At 43.1% G+C, this 16,671-nt stretch overlaps 1 protein-coding gene across 1 annotated transcript in view; it reads left to right on the plus strand.

The window, feature by feature from the left end:
- The window catches only part of PHLPP2 (PH domain and leucine rich repeat protein phosphatase 2), a 72,112-nt gene extending 57,267 nt beyond the window's left edge, over positions 1-14,845 (plus strand). The window contains exons 14-19 of the mRNA XM_059043922.2: positions 3,531-3,693; positions 3,902-4,032; positions 5,178-5,288; positions 6,125-6,319; positions 7,771-8,002; positions 10,182-14,845. Of these exons, the coding sequence (XP_058899905.1) occupies positions 3,531-3,693; positions 3,902-4,032; positions 5,178-5,288; positions 6,125-6,319; positions 7,771-8,002; positions 10,182-11,336 (1,987 nt within the window). The 3' untranslated portion in view covers positions 11,337-14,845. The remainder of the gene's footprint in view (positions 1-3,530; positions 3,694-3,901; positions 4,033-5,177; positions 5,289-6,124; positions 6,320-7,770; positions 8,003-10,181) is intronic.
- Positions 14,846-16,671: the final 1,826 nt, after the last annotated feature.

The raw sequence follows: 16,671 nt of genomic DNA on the forward strand, positions 1-16,671 counted from the left end.
CGCGCGGGCTTTCTCTAGTTGTGGTGAGTGGGGGCTACTCTTTGTTGCAGTGCATGGGCTTCTCATTGTGGTGGCTTCTCTTTGTTGTGGAGCATGGGCTCTAGGCATGCGGGCTTCACTAGTTGTTTCTCGCGGGCTCTAGAGCACAGGCTCTGTAGTTGTGGCACATGGGCGTAGTTGCTCCGGGGCATGTGGGATCTTCTTGGACCAGGGCTTGAACCTGTGTCCCCTGCATTGGCAGGCGGATTCTTAACCACTGGGCCACCAGGGAAGTCCCTGAACAATGGCTTTTAAAGTGAATACAGAATCTTAATTTCAAGATGTGATAGATCTCTTGAAATCCTATCAGATTAATTCAGTTGGCCTCAAATATGTTCATATAATGTGCAAATGATGCACCACTGACAAGTTACATTAGTTTATGAAGCTGTTGGGAGATACCAGATGTAATACTCTGAAACTAATGAATTCCACCTAATTTGACAACACTCTTACTGTTGGAGTGGTCTAAAGCAGGCTGATAGAAAACTTAAAACACACTGGGGCTTCCGTGGTGGTGCAGTGGTTGAGAATCTGGCTGCTAATGCAGGGGACACGGGTTCGATCCCTGGTCCGGGAGGATCCCACATGCCGCGGAGCAACTAGGCCCATGAGCCACAACTACTGAGCCTGCGCGTCTGGAGCCTGTGCTCCGCAACAAGAGAGGCCGCGATAGTGAGAGGCCCGTGCACCGCGATGGAGAGTGGCTCCCACTTGCCACAACTAGAGAAAGCCCTTGCACAGAAATGAAGACCCGACACAGCAAAAATAAATAAATAAACTCCTACCCCCAACATCTTCTTTAAAAACACAAAAAAACAAGAAAAACACCTAAGAATATGAAACTAAGAAGTTAGAAGTGGGCTTCCCTGGTGGCGCAGTGGTTGAGAGTCCACCTGCCAATGCAGGGAACACAGGTTCGTGCCCCGGTCCGGGAAGATCCCACATGCCGCGGAGCAGCTGGGCCCGTGGGCCATGGCCGCTGAGCCTGCGCGTCCGGAGCCTGTGCTCCGCAGTGGGAGAGGCCCGTATACCACAAAAAAAAAAAAAAAAAAAGTTAGAAGTAAGGATAAGAATCAACAGGCGATTAGAATAATCTGAATACAGATGATAAAACTAAATGGGGGACTTCCCTAGTGGCGCAGTGGTTAAGAATCCGCCTGCCAGCGCAGGTGACACAGGTTCGAGCCCTGGTCCAGGAAGATCCCATGTGCTGCAGAGCAACTGAGCCCGTGCACCACAACTACTGAGCCCACGAGCCACAACTACTGAAGTCTGCATGCCTAGAGCCCATGCTCTGCAGCAAGAGAAGCCACCGCAGTGAGAAGCCTGTGCACCACAATGGAGGGTAGCCCCCGCTCGCCACAAATAGAGAAAGCCCGTGCACAGCAACGAAAGACCCAACAGAACCTAAATGAATGAATGAATGAATGAATGGAATTTAGAGCATTATTTTAAAGAAAATGTATGTTCCGTACTGAATAATAAATCTCCTGTCAAGTTATCTCCTGAACAGTGTTATAATTGCACAGGCACAATCCCAAGTCTTCTGTTTCCTTTGGACTATTTTTAGAATCTAGCACAGTTCTGGGTGCTCACTAAGACACTGAATGAGATACAGATGCTGCATTTCTATCTATAAGTCAGAAGGATCCAAGTAGGGAATCGTGTAAGAGAAAAGCGTGAAATTTGTACATGGGAATATTTTTAAAATATTAAGTAAAAAAAAAAGCAAGTTATTAAATAATACATATGATAAGCATCATGTTTTAATTTGAAACATAGAGTTTCATGCATTAAAAAGGCCAAGACTACTCTTCACCAAATTGTCATCAGAGATTAAATCTGGTTGTGGGATTAAAAGTTTTTTTTTTTTTTACGTTCATCTTATTTTTCTATTTTTTTCAGTGAGTATTACTATTGTAGTAAGAAAGAAAACAATTTTAACTTATTGAGCTTAATTATTACAAAGTATTTATCAATTTTCTAACAATGAAAATTATTAATATTTATGATATATGAAAAGGGCAGGATATAAATTTCATGTAAAATCTACATATGAAAAATTTAGCAGGAAATTTAGCAAAATGAAAATAGTAATTTTTTCGGATTGGTATTGTTGATTTATTTTCTAAACTTTCTATGTTACAGCAGTTTATTATTTTTACAGTGTTTAAAATTGGTAGATAAAGAGAAATCAGAGCAATTTGTGTAATCTGATAAAGGTGTTAGGCCATCTTAAGGTGTGTTGCTTACTGTGTAGAAAACTTTGCTTACTGGAGGGACAGTGTGAATCGAGTGCATCACAGTCCCTAGCACAGCGCTGTGTGTATTCTAGGCACTTGAGAAACATTTGCTGAAGGTGGATTATGTTATGAATAACTGTAGAAATTTATTATTATTATTTTTAAAATTTATTTTGTTTATTTAGTTTTGGCTGTGTTGGGTCTTTGTTGCTGTGTGAGGGTTTTCCCTAGCTGTGGCGAGCGGGCGCTACTCTTCGTTTCGCTGTGAGTCCTTCTCATTGCGGTGGCTTCTCTTGTTGTGGAGCATGGGTTCTAGGCATGCGGGCTTCAGTGGTTGTGGCATGCAGGCTCAGTAGTTGTGGCGCACAGGCTTTGTTGCTCTGCGGCATGTGGGCTCTTCCCAGACCAGGGCTTGAACCTGTGTCCCCTGCACTAGCAGGAGGACTCTGTACCACTGTGCCACCAGGGAAGTCCCTAGAAATTTAAAACTAAAAGGAGGGAATTCTCTGGTGGTCCAGTGCTAAAGAATCCGCCTTCCAATGCAGGGGACGCAGATTCGATCCCTGGTCGGGGAACTAGGATCTCACATGCCTCAGGGCAACTAAGCCCTCGCACCTCAGTTAGACAGCCCGCGTGCCACAAACTACAGAACCCACGCTCTCTGGAGCCTGCGCACCACACCTAGAGAGAAGCCTGCGCATGACATCAAAGAGCAACACAACAAAGATCCCGTGTGCCGCAGTTAAGACCCAAAGCAGCCAAAAATTAAATAAATTATTTAAATTTTAAAAAATAAATTTAAAAGAAATAAAACTAAAAGCAATCTTAGTGATGATTTAGTATAACTTCTTTATCTTATAGCCAGGACTATTGTTGTCCACTGACACTAATCTACCCCGTTTTTTGCAACTAGTTAGTGGCAAAGTAAGTACTGTAACTGGTCGACCAACCTTAGGCTGATGCCAATTCAGCCACTTCCTAGAAGTCAGATAATAGGAAGATGTTCGTGCCCTAAAGATCCAGCAGCTGCATAGAAGCCCAAGGAGGGTTCAGCCCTTGAAATGCACTGAGAGGGAGGGAGATGCAGCTGAGGCTCGGCAAGAGTGTTTGTCCACCCTCGTGGCTGTTTCATTCTGGCTGGTCACTGGGCAGCGGGTTGGTCACCTCTGTACTCTGGCAGCTGTGGAACTTGTTTGGCAGCTGCTCATTTGGGTGCAATTTGGTATTTTGGTGTTTCCTTTTCAGCAAACTAAATAAATTGGAGCAATTGGAGGAACTGAACCTAAGTGGCAACAAACTTAAAACCATCCCCACGACCATCGCAAACTGCAAAAGGCTGCACACGCTGGTGGCGCACTCCAACCACATTAGCATTTTCCCGGAAATACTGCAGTTGCCTCAGATACAGGTACTTCTGTGCGCTGGAATGATGTCTGGGGGTGATGGGAGGGGTGTGACTGAGGCAGTTCTCTTCTAAGGAAGAGGAAAGTGGCGGTTTGGGATCACAGTATATTTAATTGACTTCTGGGAAGAAATTAAATTCCCTTTGAGGATATAGTAGGACATTGACCCTTAGGGAGTTAAGAATTAACTTAATCTCTCTGTTTTCCTCTCAGTTTGTAGACCTAAGTTGCAATGACTTGACCGAAATCCTGATTCCAGAGACTCTGCCTGCTACTTTACAAGACCTGGACCTAACTGGAAATACAAATCTGGTTCTGGAACACAAGACGCTAGACACATTTAGGTAGGAAAACTTATGAAGTTGAATCCACATGTGCTGTAACTCCCACCAGCCTTGTGTCGTTCTTGTTAAGGACTGTGGAGACCTCAGTTCATTAAAGGAGTAGAATGAATTAGATCATAAAGCCCCTTGGTTCGTCTTTGAGTCAGTTTTCGATGGGTGTTCTGTCCAGCAGTCAGCCCATAGATATTTGAACTCAACATCGTGGGTACTGCTCAGCCGTACCCCAGTATCTTTACAGGGCAGGTGTGGGGCTGCACCCCACAGGCCTGCAAGCCCTGTACTTGCCCAACCTTGAGACCAAAGAAGGAGCCCAGAGTCAGCAACAGAGACATCATGTTTTAACGGGTAGGGAGATCTTACATGTCTGAAGCAAGGTCCCGGAGCAACACCCCACCGTGTGCAGCATCTGGTGGGCAGGACATGGTAGTGTCTTTACTACTGGGGGAGAGGGAGGTTACCAGTTATGGAGGGAGGTTGGCTCATCAGTTACCTGGGAAACGAGCAGAGGCACGCCCCCTCGCCACCCCTTTGATAAACTCTCATAGTAGAGAGAGTTCTGATCTAAAGAAGAGAACAATCACTAGCTGGGGCCGAGTGAACTGGGGGCGGGGAGGTAGGTATGCAGGCATTTACCAGTCAGGCTCTGTGATTCAGAGGGAAGGTCAGTCAGGCGAGTAGGGTGTGGGTGAGGCAGGCACTGGTTGGGCAGGGTCGTGCAGAGAGCAAGAGAACAGCCATCTGAGTGGTGTGATTATACAGCAGGCATAGGTCATTTAGGTGGCACAGATCACATTACATTACATCTAAGACAATGCAAGCTGATTCATTGTACCAAGACTTCACGGTATCAAAATACTTAAAATAAGTAGACAGTTGAAACTTAGAAATCTTTGTTGTGCTTAGTTTTTAATTGAAATGAACGGCATCGATTATAACAAAATTGGCCCCTGTTTCTTCCTCCTACCCCTTTCCTTTCTCTCTCTTCTTGGCCAGTGGGTCAGCATACTACTTTCTTTGGTCTCTCTGGAAATTAGTCTTGGTCTGTCAACAGATTATTTTATAAAAATGTAAATTATTGTTGGGATAGCTTCTGTAAAGTACAGAAGCATGTACGGTTTAAACTTCCCTTCCTCCACTTCCCGCAGCCATATCACCACCCTGAAAATTGATCAGAAACCTTTGCCAACCACTGATTCTACAGTTACATCAACCTTCTGGAGCCATGGACTGGCTGAGATGGCAGGGCAGAGAAACAAGTGAGTATCATGGCCATGGAGACTGAGAAAGTTCCCCTGACATCTGGGAAAGGATCTGGTGCTGAAAGCTAGGCCATGTTGTTCTCCTGTTGGACATAAACAAATCACAGAATGCCAACATCAGATAAGAGTCCTCTGAGACCATGATCCAGTAAGACAAAACAAGATGTGCAGTCCACAAAACACCCACACCCCATCCCATGACTAAGATGGGTGACTGCTGCTTTCTTTATCAATCACAGCTTTGTCCCCATGCTAATCTTCTTTCCCTGTAGATAAGGTTTATTGAGGTACCCAACCATAGATTCAGCCCTGCTTTCTGACAGCACCCAATCTAGTATGATCCCCCACTCTGTTAGATCTTCCCCAAAATGACCCAGACAGACACAAATCCTGCACTAGATTTTTTCCAATACCCTCTTATATATCCCAGAGTCCCATGGTGTGCTTTCTCTTGTTGCAAGGCATAATAAACTCAACTTCTGCAGCCACAGGTATGTTGTGCACCTGGGGGAGTCTTTGGCTGAAGGGTGTTGATACTAGTCCTTAATCACTACGAAGAGAAAACATCTAATTTTCCCAGCCTTCCACAGCATTGCAGAGCTAATATGTACTGCCCCTGAATGTGGCTGAATTCCCCCTTTTCTTATGGCATCATCTCTTTAAGATGCTGCTTACTTATCTCCTGTAGCACTTTTTTCATGTGTAGATTAGGATTTACTACTATTCTTCTCCACCCTCAGTCAATACTTACTTTTTTAAAGAAGGCTCCCTGGAGAAGAATGCTTTACCACTAACTTTCTTCGTTGTTTGTCTTTCTCCTGTTTCTGTGATAGGCTATGTGTATCTGCTCTAGCTGTGGATAACTTTGCAGAGGGCGTGGGAGCTGTGTATGGCATGTTTGATGGGGACCGAAATGAGGAGCTCCCTCGCCTACTCCAGTGTACCATGGCAGATGTGCTTTTGGAAGAGATACAGCAGTCAACAAATGACGCAGTTTTCATGGCTCACACCTTCTTGGTATCTCACAGGTAAGCAAGTGGGTTGAATAATTCCTAACTCTGCCCTGCTTTTGGAAAATAAATCTCACTAAGCCAGAAGGTCAGGGTCTCAATTGTAAGTACAGGGGCAAGGTGAGATCTTGCTCTTTGTTCTGTAACCATTCTCTCCATCATCATGGAATGTGGGGACTTTGGCTCTTTAAAGAGCCTGTGGAGGCATCTGTTTTCTCTGTTGAAACCGAAGGCTGCTGAAAATCTGGAAAGCCCAGAAATCACGCGCAAAAGGTTGTGTGTGTGTATGCGCATTTCGGGGAAGGAAGGTGGTAATCCTTTATCAGATTCTCCAAAGCGTCAGTGACCTACAAAAGGTTAAGCACTCATCAGATTCTTGTGTTTAAAATACTTATTATTGGGGATTTACCAAGTAATCTCCTCACTGAAAAGTCTAAGCCACTTTAGGGCAAAAACCTTATAAACCAAACTGTTGAAAATCTCTTAGTGGCTAATAGAAAATCTTGCACATCAGGTGGGCTGCATAAAGGGTACATACAACTGGGAGGGTGTACCTTTGTATAATCAAGGTTGAAACGGAACAACCTGGAGCCCGAGGTGGTTTTGTCTGTCATTATAACACAGAGATGTTGGGAAAGGAGTCTGTTTTTCAGTAATAGAATTGAGCCTAGGGACTTGGCAGAATAAAGGGTGTGGGAAAGGAAACTCAGTTTATGAAGCACTTCCCAAGAGCTGGGCACTGTACCAAGCATTTTTCATACTGTATCTTTAATTTTCAAAACAAGCCGTGGAGGTGGGTATTTTAATCAGAAAAATTTATCGCAGCATCAACTTGCTGAGGATCTATAGCCCATAAATGGCAGAGCTGGAATTTGAAACCAGATTTTTCTGATAGCATCTGCTCCGTACTTAGCATTGTGTACCAAGTGCTGAGGGGGATGGATGCCATGTGTATGGGAGAAATACAAGGAAAATTATGGGCCTTCCTTCAGGGAACTTACAGCCTAAGTAAGTGGTTCACAAAGTGTTGTTCTAGGACTAGCAGCCTCAGCATCACTGGAAACTTATTGGAATGTAGATTAGGGGCCAGCCCCTTACCCACTGAATCAGAAACTCTGGGGGTGGGCCCAGAGTTGTCTTTAACAAGCCCTTCAGTTGTTTCTGATTTGCTACCGTTGGGAGCCACCGAATTAGGTCATTGTAGTCTGTGATCAGACAAGTGGAAGCAACAGAGAAAGCTGCACCTTGTCTCCTTTACCCGGACCCTTTTGGTAAAATTTCTCAGCTAAGAGTAGAAGGCAAGGCTCTCTTCACCATCATCACCCACATCAAGAGACTGCCTTCAGATGGAGGAGGGTGAAGCAGCTTCAGTCACACGGTAAAAAAACGAGGGAGTCTTGGACATGAAGGACCTCTGCTTTCTTCTAAAACTAGCTGCCATGTTTTCATTTTCTTTTCTTTCTCAACAGGAAATTAGGAATGGCTGGCCAGAAGCTGGGCTCTTCTGCTCTCCTTTGTTATATCCGCCCTGACACTGCCGATCCAACAAGTAGCTTTAGCTTGACCATGGCCAACGTTGGCACGTGCCAAGCAGTCCTGTGCCGAAGTGGGAAGCCAGTGCCCCTGTCTAAAGTATTCAGCCTGGAACAGGACCCGGAGGAGGCTCAGAGGGTGAAGGACCAAAAAGCCATCATAACAGAGGTGAATCTCGCTCTCCACCGGTTACTTCCACTCCCCGAATCTCATGAATGCTGTTCTGCATAGAACAGTGAAGGTCCATTTTCTTCCTATCAAGCCCTGTAAATTGTATCCAATCCTGAAAATAGTAATAAAAGAAAATCTAATGAGCAGCTAATGACTAGCAGAAAGAAAAAGCAAATTAATTAGAAATGAAAAATCCTAATTTGTGGTCCTTGAGACTTAGATATAGCATGTAAAATAAATGTAAATGTCCTCCTTGTTTAATTTTCATCTGGTTTGTTATTCCAAACAGAAGAAAAAAAGTTTTATAGTTTGACATCCCTGTTCTGAAATGAAAAGTTTCACAGTATTTTTCCTTTTTGTATTGTATATGGCTTAGTATACTCTGGTATTGTTTTTTTTTTAATAAAGAAGCATCAGTATCTCTATAATTTTTCACCCTTTTCAGAAGTTAGCATAACGTTTTGCTTTCAAAAAGACTTTAGCAATTACATGTGAACATTGTTTACTGCAAAGCAGAATTTTGTTCAGATCTTTTGCCCATTTTTAATTGGACTGTTTGTTTCTTTATTGTTGAGCTCGTTGTGTATTTTGGATACAAGTCTTTATCCGAAATGTTTTGCAAATATTTTCTCCCGGTCTGTGGCTTGTCTTTCATTCTTTTAAGTGTCTTTTGCAGAGCAGAAGTTTCTAGTTTAATGAAGTCCTGCTTACCAATTTTCTTCTTTCATGGGTCATGCTTTTGGTGTTGTATCTAAAAACTCATCGCCAAACCCAAAGTCACTTAGATTTTCTTCTGTGTTATCTTCTAGAAGTTTCATCTTTTACATTTAGGTCTGTGTTTTATTTTGAATTAATTTTTGTGAAAGGTGTAAGCTGCTCCGTGTCTAGGTTTTTTTTTTCGTTTTTGGCATGTGAACGTCCAGTTGACACAGCACCATGTTTTGAAACAGACTGTCCTTCATTGAATTGCCTTGGCTCCTTTGTCAAAGATCAGTCGACTATATGTGTGGGTCCACTTCTAGGCTGTCTGTTCTGTCAGAATTCTGTAATAAGGACCATAAAAGATTCCATCCAAGGAAGCACAAAACCAAAAAATGTATCATTATAATGTGGTTGATGCTATGGAGATTCTGGAAATTTGGTCTTAGGAGAACCTTTCAGTCAAAACAAATAAAAGATAAAAGATAACTTTTTGCTTGATTAGTCTACTACAGAATTTAGATAATGTTGTTCAGATTTTTCTTAGGGAGTCCTGGACAAGTAGGAAACATTTTTATAACTACAGATATTTATTGTTTTCTTGTTATTTGCTAAGCATTGTACTTTCACTGTTTTGTTTAAGCTTCACAATAACCCCCATGAAAGAAGTGCTTTTATTTTCATTTTACAGGTGAGGAAAATAAGATTATAAATTTCGAGAGTTTGTGACAAATTCTGATAAATGAGGCAGGATTTTCACCCAGAGAATGACTGCAACTATGAGATTAGTATATTGAGGGCTTTAGCAGTTTTGTTTGGTTTTATCTTGAGGAGAAATCAATATGAAGCATCTGGCAGATAAACATTCCCAGTCTGCAACCAGGGTTATTCCTTTTCCTCTGAGTTTAGAATTACATCGTTCTTGGTACAGCCATTACAGAGTAGGTAAATTATGCCACAGATTTCAGACTTTAGGCATTTTTCGGTGCTTTAGCTATAAACATTCTCTTAGCCATTTAGTATCTTCAGTCCCATCTCTGCCTTTAAATGAGAAGTCATATTTAGGGACCCATCTGAGTTTTGGCCCCTCCAAGAATACTAGTGATGGGGAATTGATAGTTTTGCTTATTGTTTTTCTAACAGATGTTTCTCTATTTAAGAACATGCTGAGGCCTATACTTCATGTTAGAGCAAATATCTTTTGAGACAGAGGTGCCTTTTAGCCACTTAATTTTAATTGGCTTTAACTCAGTCCTCTGAACTATTTGCAGAATAATACCCATTTGATATTTTGTCCTTTTAGAATTCTATACATTTAATTTTTGTAAGTCCACTTAAAATTACACAGATCCTAGGAAAAACCACATAACATGTCAATTCTGTTTTATTGTAGAGCCCTAAGCATTGTGATCTAGAGAGATAAAAAATTCTGTCATTGTTGCTTGTTTCTCAGAGTTTGCATTCTGCTTGTCTCTAGGACAACAAAGTGAATGGGGTAACGTGCTGTACCCGGCTGCTGGGCTGTACATACCTCTACCCTTGGATCCTCCCCAAGCCCCACGTATCTTCCACTCCACTTACCATTCAGGATGAGCTGCTGATTCTGGGAAACAAAGCACTGTGGGAACACTTGTCATACACAGAAGCAGTCAACGCAGTATGCCGTGTACAAGACCCGTTAGCGGCTGCCAAGAAGCTGTGCACATTAGCACAGAGCTATGGTTGTCAGGACAATGTGGGTGCCATGGTGGTTTATTTGAACGTTGGTGAGGAAGGCTGCACTTGTGAAATGAATGGGCTCACCCTCCCAGGTCCTGTGGGATTTGCTTCAACCGCCGTCATCAAGGACCCGCCCAAGCCAACCACTCCTTCCTCCAGTAGTGGTATTGCCTCTGAGTTCAGCAGCGAGATGTCCACTTCGGAGGTGAGCAGTGAGGTGGGATCCACTGCTTCTGACGAACACAACACTGTCGGCCTGGATGCTGGCTGGCTTTCGAGGCCAGAGAGGCGCTGCAGCCTCCACCCAACGCCCACAGCAGGGGTGTTTCAGCGCCAGCCGTCTTGTGCGACTTTCTCCAGTAACCAGTCTGACAACGGCCTGGACAGTGACGACGACCAGCCCGTCGAAGGCGTCATGACAAATGGCAGCAAGGTGGAAGTAGAGGTAGATATCCACTGCTGTAGGGGGAGGCAGCTTGAGAACTCTCCCACTCTTAGGGAGAATTCTCCTACCCCGTGCCTCGAGGAACATGCTAGAGGATTCGTTTTTGGGATCCGAAGACAGAACAGCGTGAATAGTGGCATCCTTCTACCAGTGAGCAAAGACAAGACAGAGTTACAGAAGTCTCCCTCCACTTCCTGTCTCTACGGAAAGAAACTCTCCAATGGCTCGATTGTGCCCCTGGAAGATAGCCTGAACCTCATCGAAGTGGCCACAGAAGCACCCAGGAAGAAAACTGGCTATTTTGCTGCCCCCGCTCAGCTGGAGCCAGAGGACCAGTTTGTTGTACCTCGGGACCTCGAAGAAGAAGTGAAGGAACAAATGAAACACCACCAGGAAAGCAGGCCTGAGCCTGAGCCCAGCGAAGAGGGTCGGACCGAGCTCACAGAGGAGTTTGACACGGCGCTGTAGTACTCCCCTGGGGGCCACGGCGCTGGGAGGGCTGTGAGGTGTGGGGTGGGGCACTCTGCCTCTGCACTTCTAAACCACAGATGAGAGGGGGGTAGAACTCGGAGCCAGAAATGGTGAGAGCTGTCAGGGTCTTGCTCTGGATAAGCTAGTAAACACCATCAGTGTTCAGCTTCACATTTAACCTGCACTGGGCTCCCCAGGGCTCCTGGGGAGCAGGCAGGCATTGCCCTGTACCAGTCCTACCACCTGCCATTAGCCCCTTCTCTCCTAGGGTAGTTTTGAGAATTTGCCTGCCTGGGCAGGAAAGGGACTATTTCTGTGGAGGAAATAACTGAAGATTGATTCCCTTTACTGATTGCTGCTGTTGGATCTCTGTGACAGAGAAATCACCTTATATCTCAACCTGACGGGATGCAACGTGACTAGTCACATGGCTTTTCTTTCTTCTCTACGAGAATACAGCCTATCAAAATGATGTTTATTGGAAATGTAGACCCAATCAAACATACATAAATTGTATGTGACGTAGTGAGAGCACTTTTCATTGACTGTGAACTTTTTATTTTTGAATCTGCACTCGAGCCAGTCTTCTTAGAGGCAGCCCAGCGCCTTTGTCCACAGGCAGGATGATCGTCGGGTGTTGGAGCCGGCTATGAGGGTACTAGGAAGGGCCCTGGGAAATTGATTTAGCTGTTGGATGTCAGACTGTGTTAGTTCCTGAGAAACAGGGGAGTAGGATCTTCTTTGGGGGATGAAGATGGGGAAGGAGTGAGGACTAAGACGACTTCCCCCCAAATCACAAAAAGAGAATAACTCCTTGACAAATGTGACACCTGCTAGGAACCTCCCAGCAGGTCACAAGAGAGGCATTTGGGGATTGGCCTCGTTCCATAACATGTGACGGAGATGGCAGTCAGCCTCCTAGCATGCAGGGCCAAGGCTGCGGCTTCTCACATCCAAGTAACCTTGAGTTATAGATGACTCGGAACAGACTGAGGCCGAATGAGCACAGATGGATGGGTGGAGCCTCCAGGTTAGGCGGGTTCCTTCTCTTACTCTAGAGCAGAGAGATGGTTTTCTAAAACATCAGGAGTGAGTTGAGGGTTCACCTCTTAATGTTTAACAGAGTCTTCTTCTGAAAATGCTTATCCATCTCACATGGTTTCACAGTACTGGGCTCAATTTCTGAAAGACTTAATTGAGAAAATCCTAAGCTTACAGAAAACCTGGTTTACTGATTTTTTTTTGCACATTCCATGTAACCCTTGCAAAATGCAGTTCCTTCCATAATTCTATTCTGTTGCCTTTTCTTTTAGAAGATTTACTTAGGAAAATTAATTCCTCTTTATTCCTGCGAAGTTTTGACATTGCTTAATGTTACCCAGTGGGGAATGTGCTTTGAATTTTTAAATACTTTAACAATTAAAAAGAAAATAGAGCGGAACCATTTTTAATTTGTTTCATGAGAAACAAAATGTTAAAGATAAGGTTAATCTATACATATATTTGTCTTTTTTTTGTGGGGGTGGGCAGGGGGAAGTTTTGTTAAAGCAGTGGTAGGAAACCAGATGACCACTCCACAAATCGTTATGTATCCTCATCTTCTCAGAGGCCCCATACCCGTGCGTTTGTCAGTGGGGTACACTCTTGGGGGGGTTCCATACCAATGGCTGTCTAGTGTTCAACCCATCAAGGATCTGAATTTGAGTCCCCAAATTATCAGGAACACAACTTTTCTGTGTCAAACTACTGGTTAGCTACTGCAAAATTTTAGATCTCAGGTCTTGATTTGAAGTGGGGAACATAGTGGTTCATGCAAAGTTCAGGTGCTGTAAGAAAGATGGGAACAATAGTGTGTTGCCGCCTTATTTTTTAATAGAAAAATGGGCGGGGGAATGAAAATGAAGGAAAAAACCCAAGATGATAGTGTTGGAAATTATTTTGGGAATTCACCACTTCAATAGTATAGTCTTTTAAAAATTCTCCTTTATCTGTGAACCTTTTCTTGTCTTTGTTTCCCACCCTACTAATTGGAACCACCACAAAACCCAGTTATGAAATGACTTTACTAAGAGTAAATGTATTTACTTTTTAGTCAGAAGGACCCTAAAGTTCCAAATGTTCTTTTATGTGGTAGATTTATGTTCAGGAAATGTTAGGTTGTATGAAAACCTTTAATATAGGCTACACCAAAACTGACTACTCTTTTTTGTAACTTCCTTTGATTCATTTCCCTCTATAATTGCTCTTTGTTAAAACGGGATGAAAAGGCCATAGCCCATCACCAAAAATACACAGAACTCTTTTGTCTTATGAAGTCATTTACAGTTATTGTGTGATCTGATTAGGTTGTCAGGTGGTGAAAGCCAGTAATCTGTCTCCAGGTGAATGTAATCTACTTCCCAGGGCTTCACCCAGAGGATGTGTTCCCCAGGCAGGCAGAGGCCCCTTGATCTCTAGCCCAGAGAACCTGGCCTCTGCATGATTCTCAGGTCCTTGTGCGTACCTCCCATTTAATAGAGGCGTTTAAGAGAATTTCTGAAAGAACATCACTCCTGCTTAATGGGAACAGTCCAGGAGTCCCATGGAAGAAAGAAAAATACACAAGTCTTGGCAGTCATGGTATTTTTATTTTTATCCAAATGGATTGAAAATACATTCGAAAATTTGAACGCTAGTATGTCATGAATCTACCGTGCTACCATAGTCATTGAATTACCACTCCTCATTACACGAGAGGGCTTTATTATACTACTGTAGAGTGTATGTGTGCAATAAGTTGATGAATTCATTTTCCTGGTGTATAGAAGAGCCAATACAAGCAGCTTGGTAATCACTGGGTGCTATTTTCTAGGAGGTGGAGCCAGTGAGGTTTGGCTGATCTACTGAATATCAAGTGATGCCCTTCTTTCCACGTAGGCTTTCAGCAAAAACAGGTACTTGGAAGCCACAGGCTCACCTTCTCTATCTGCTCAATAATTACTAATGAAGAGACCTCCATAAGGGAGCACTTGGCTGTTATTGATAAATGTACCAATTATTAAATAGTCTCCAAGCCATTCAGTGATGTCCTCAGCATCACTATAGAACTGTCTTGTGTCACTTTTTACTTCCCTCTGGGTGGGGACTTTCAGACTTCCCCAATCATGGAGGCAAGTTAATCTTTCTCTCCAGTTAGTGACTTTTGCCCCATAGTTGGGTAAGCACTTCCTGGGTTGAGAAAAGCAGCTACAGTAAATCCTGCTGTTTCCCTCATTTGATGATCATTCAGTCACACATAAGCTCCTTCGAAATTTCATGCATTTCTCCCAGAAGCTGTAGGGTTTTCTCTCACTGTTGCCAGTGGATGTCATCCAGACAGTGAATTCATATCTTATGGTTTTGTGCAATCATTGTCATATTGTAGTCCTAAGACTCATTATAGTGTATTTTTGATATTTTTGAAATGTGTTAAATTTTTTAATTCAATAATATGAGCCAGAGCATGTTGCAGCAAATCTATTGTTTGTAAAAAAATAATAATAATAAATAACAATAATAATAAATAAAATAAAATGGAATATCTTTTTCATGGCTTTGTTTTAAAATGGAGTACCTGTTATTTTATAAGTACTTTATTTTAGCATGAAACTGTAATTTTCTCTAACTTGTATGTGAAATTAGTTTCTTAACCAAAAGCACCTTTAGGATTTTTCTGCTTTTTCTTGTTGTAGGGGAAGATAACAAATGAAACCACATTCCGTAACACTCTGTGAAGCTATGGGTTAAGGCAAGAATAAATATTTTTGATCACCATTTAAGCTGAAATAGCAATAAAGATTTTTTTACATTAAGAAATATTATATTCTGACTTGGTTTATATGTTTAAAGAAATCCCAAAGACAGGAAGCATGGTCCTTATTTCCATGCAGGTTATTAGCTGACTAGAGGGAACTTAATTTGTAAATAATCTACAGCTCCTCTTAAACAAACCACAGAACTACCAGTGATACAGAGGAACTAAGTGGGTAATCTGGCCATCTTGTCTGTCCTAATGGCTTTGGTGTTAAGAGTTTAAGACAGTGGTGAGTCTTGGCTCTCAAAGTATGTCTAACCTAGCTAAGTCTCTAAATTGTTCCCCTCCCCTCTCCCCATTGGTTGTCTCCCATAATCTCTGGACTTGCAAGCAAAATTAGCTACCTCTCACTCCAAATAAAGGCCCAGTTGAAATCATTTTGCAGGTTTCCTCCTCATTTAGCAAAATGAAATTTTGAAAACTTGGTTCACCAACTGTTCCTTGAGTACCTCCAATGTGCTGGGCTCAATGCCACCATCTACTTTCATACCTCGGTTCCATGACACACACAGCTGCCTACACGGTGGCAGAAGTGAACTTCTTGGGTGTGTTCTCTCCTTCGTGTGATATTGTCTCCCCGGTACATCACACACCACAAGAGCACGTTAGTCACTCAGAACACTTTCCCGTGTGTGATTCACTGGGTCTGAGTTTTTCCTCTGCTACTTAAAAAGACTTGACTTTAGGCAAGTTCACCTCTCCAAGGCAGGTGTTTTTTTCTCGATTGTTAAATGGAGATAATAGTCTCTCTCTCAACAGCTGTGAGCTAAAATGAGATGATGTCAACAAATGCTTCCTTAGCTCAGTACTAGACCCGGCACGGTGAGCACTCAGTGAAACGTCAACCACTGGGTGAGCCACTTAGCCTTCCTGAACCTCCATTTCATCCGTAAAATGTGAGTAAGAAATCTTGAGCTGCCAACCTGCCAAGTGGTAGTGACTAAGGCAGGTTTTGCTAAGGCGTTTTGAATGCTGCTGCTGCAGTGATTAGAAGGAACTGACTGGGAGCAGTACTGTAGCTGGGCCGGTGCATCGCACTGGGGTCACAGTGGCCGAAGTCCTCATTTTTCCAAGCCCCGGACCCAGACACGGGCAAAGGTCTACTCAGGGTGTGTTTCAGGGAATAATAAATCCTAGGTGAGAATAGTGCGTGTTGGGAAGCTTTTGGGGGGGTTCGGTGGGAAATGGGTTGTTTGATTTTTGCTGCTGTTAAACTTGCCTTAGCACTCAGTGAAAACTCAGGGGACTCCAGCCCCTGCCTCGGGCTAAGGTGGTGGAGCGGAAGCAGCTTTCTGTGGCACTAGTTGTTTGTATTTTAAGCTAGCAGTTTAGACTTCTAGTTGTTGTTTTCCTCCAAGCTTTACTTTTTGTAAAAGTAGAATCTAGATATTTTCTCCTTTCTGTTTGAGGTTTAGTTTTGATCCTTCACCTTGGATAGGTTCTGTAAGAACTAGCGATAGGAAGGATTTAAGAGGAGAGAGGAAAGGTAATATATTCCAG

The sequence above is a fragment of the Kogia breviceps genome, chromosome 18, assembly GCF_026419965.1.
Source record: "Kogia breviceps isolate mKogBre1 chromosome 18, mKogBre1 haplotype 1, whole genome shotgun sequence".
In the NCBI taxonomy this organism is placed as follows: domain Eukaryota; kingdom Metazoa; phylum Chordata; class Mammalia; order Artiodactyla; family Physeteridae; genus Kogia; species Kogia breviceps.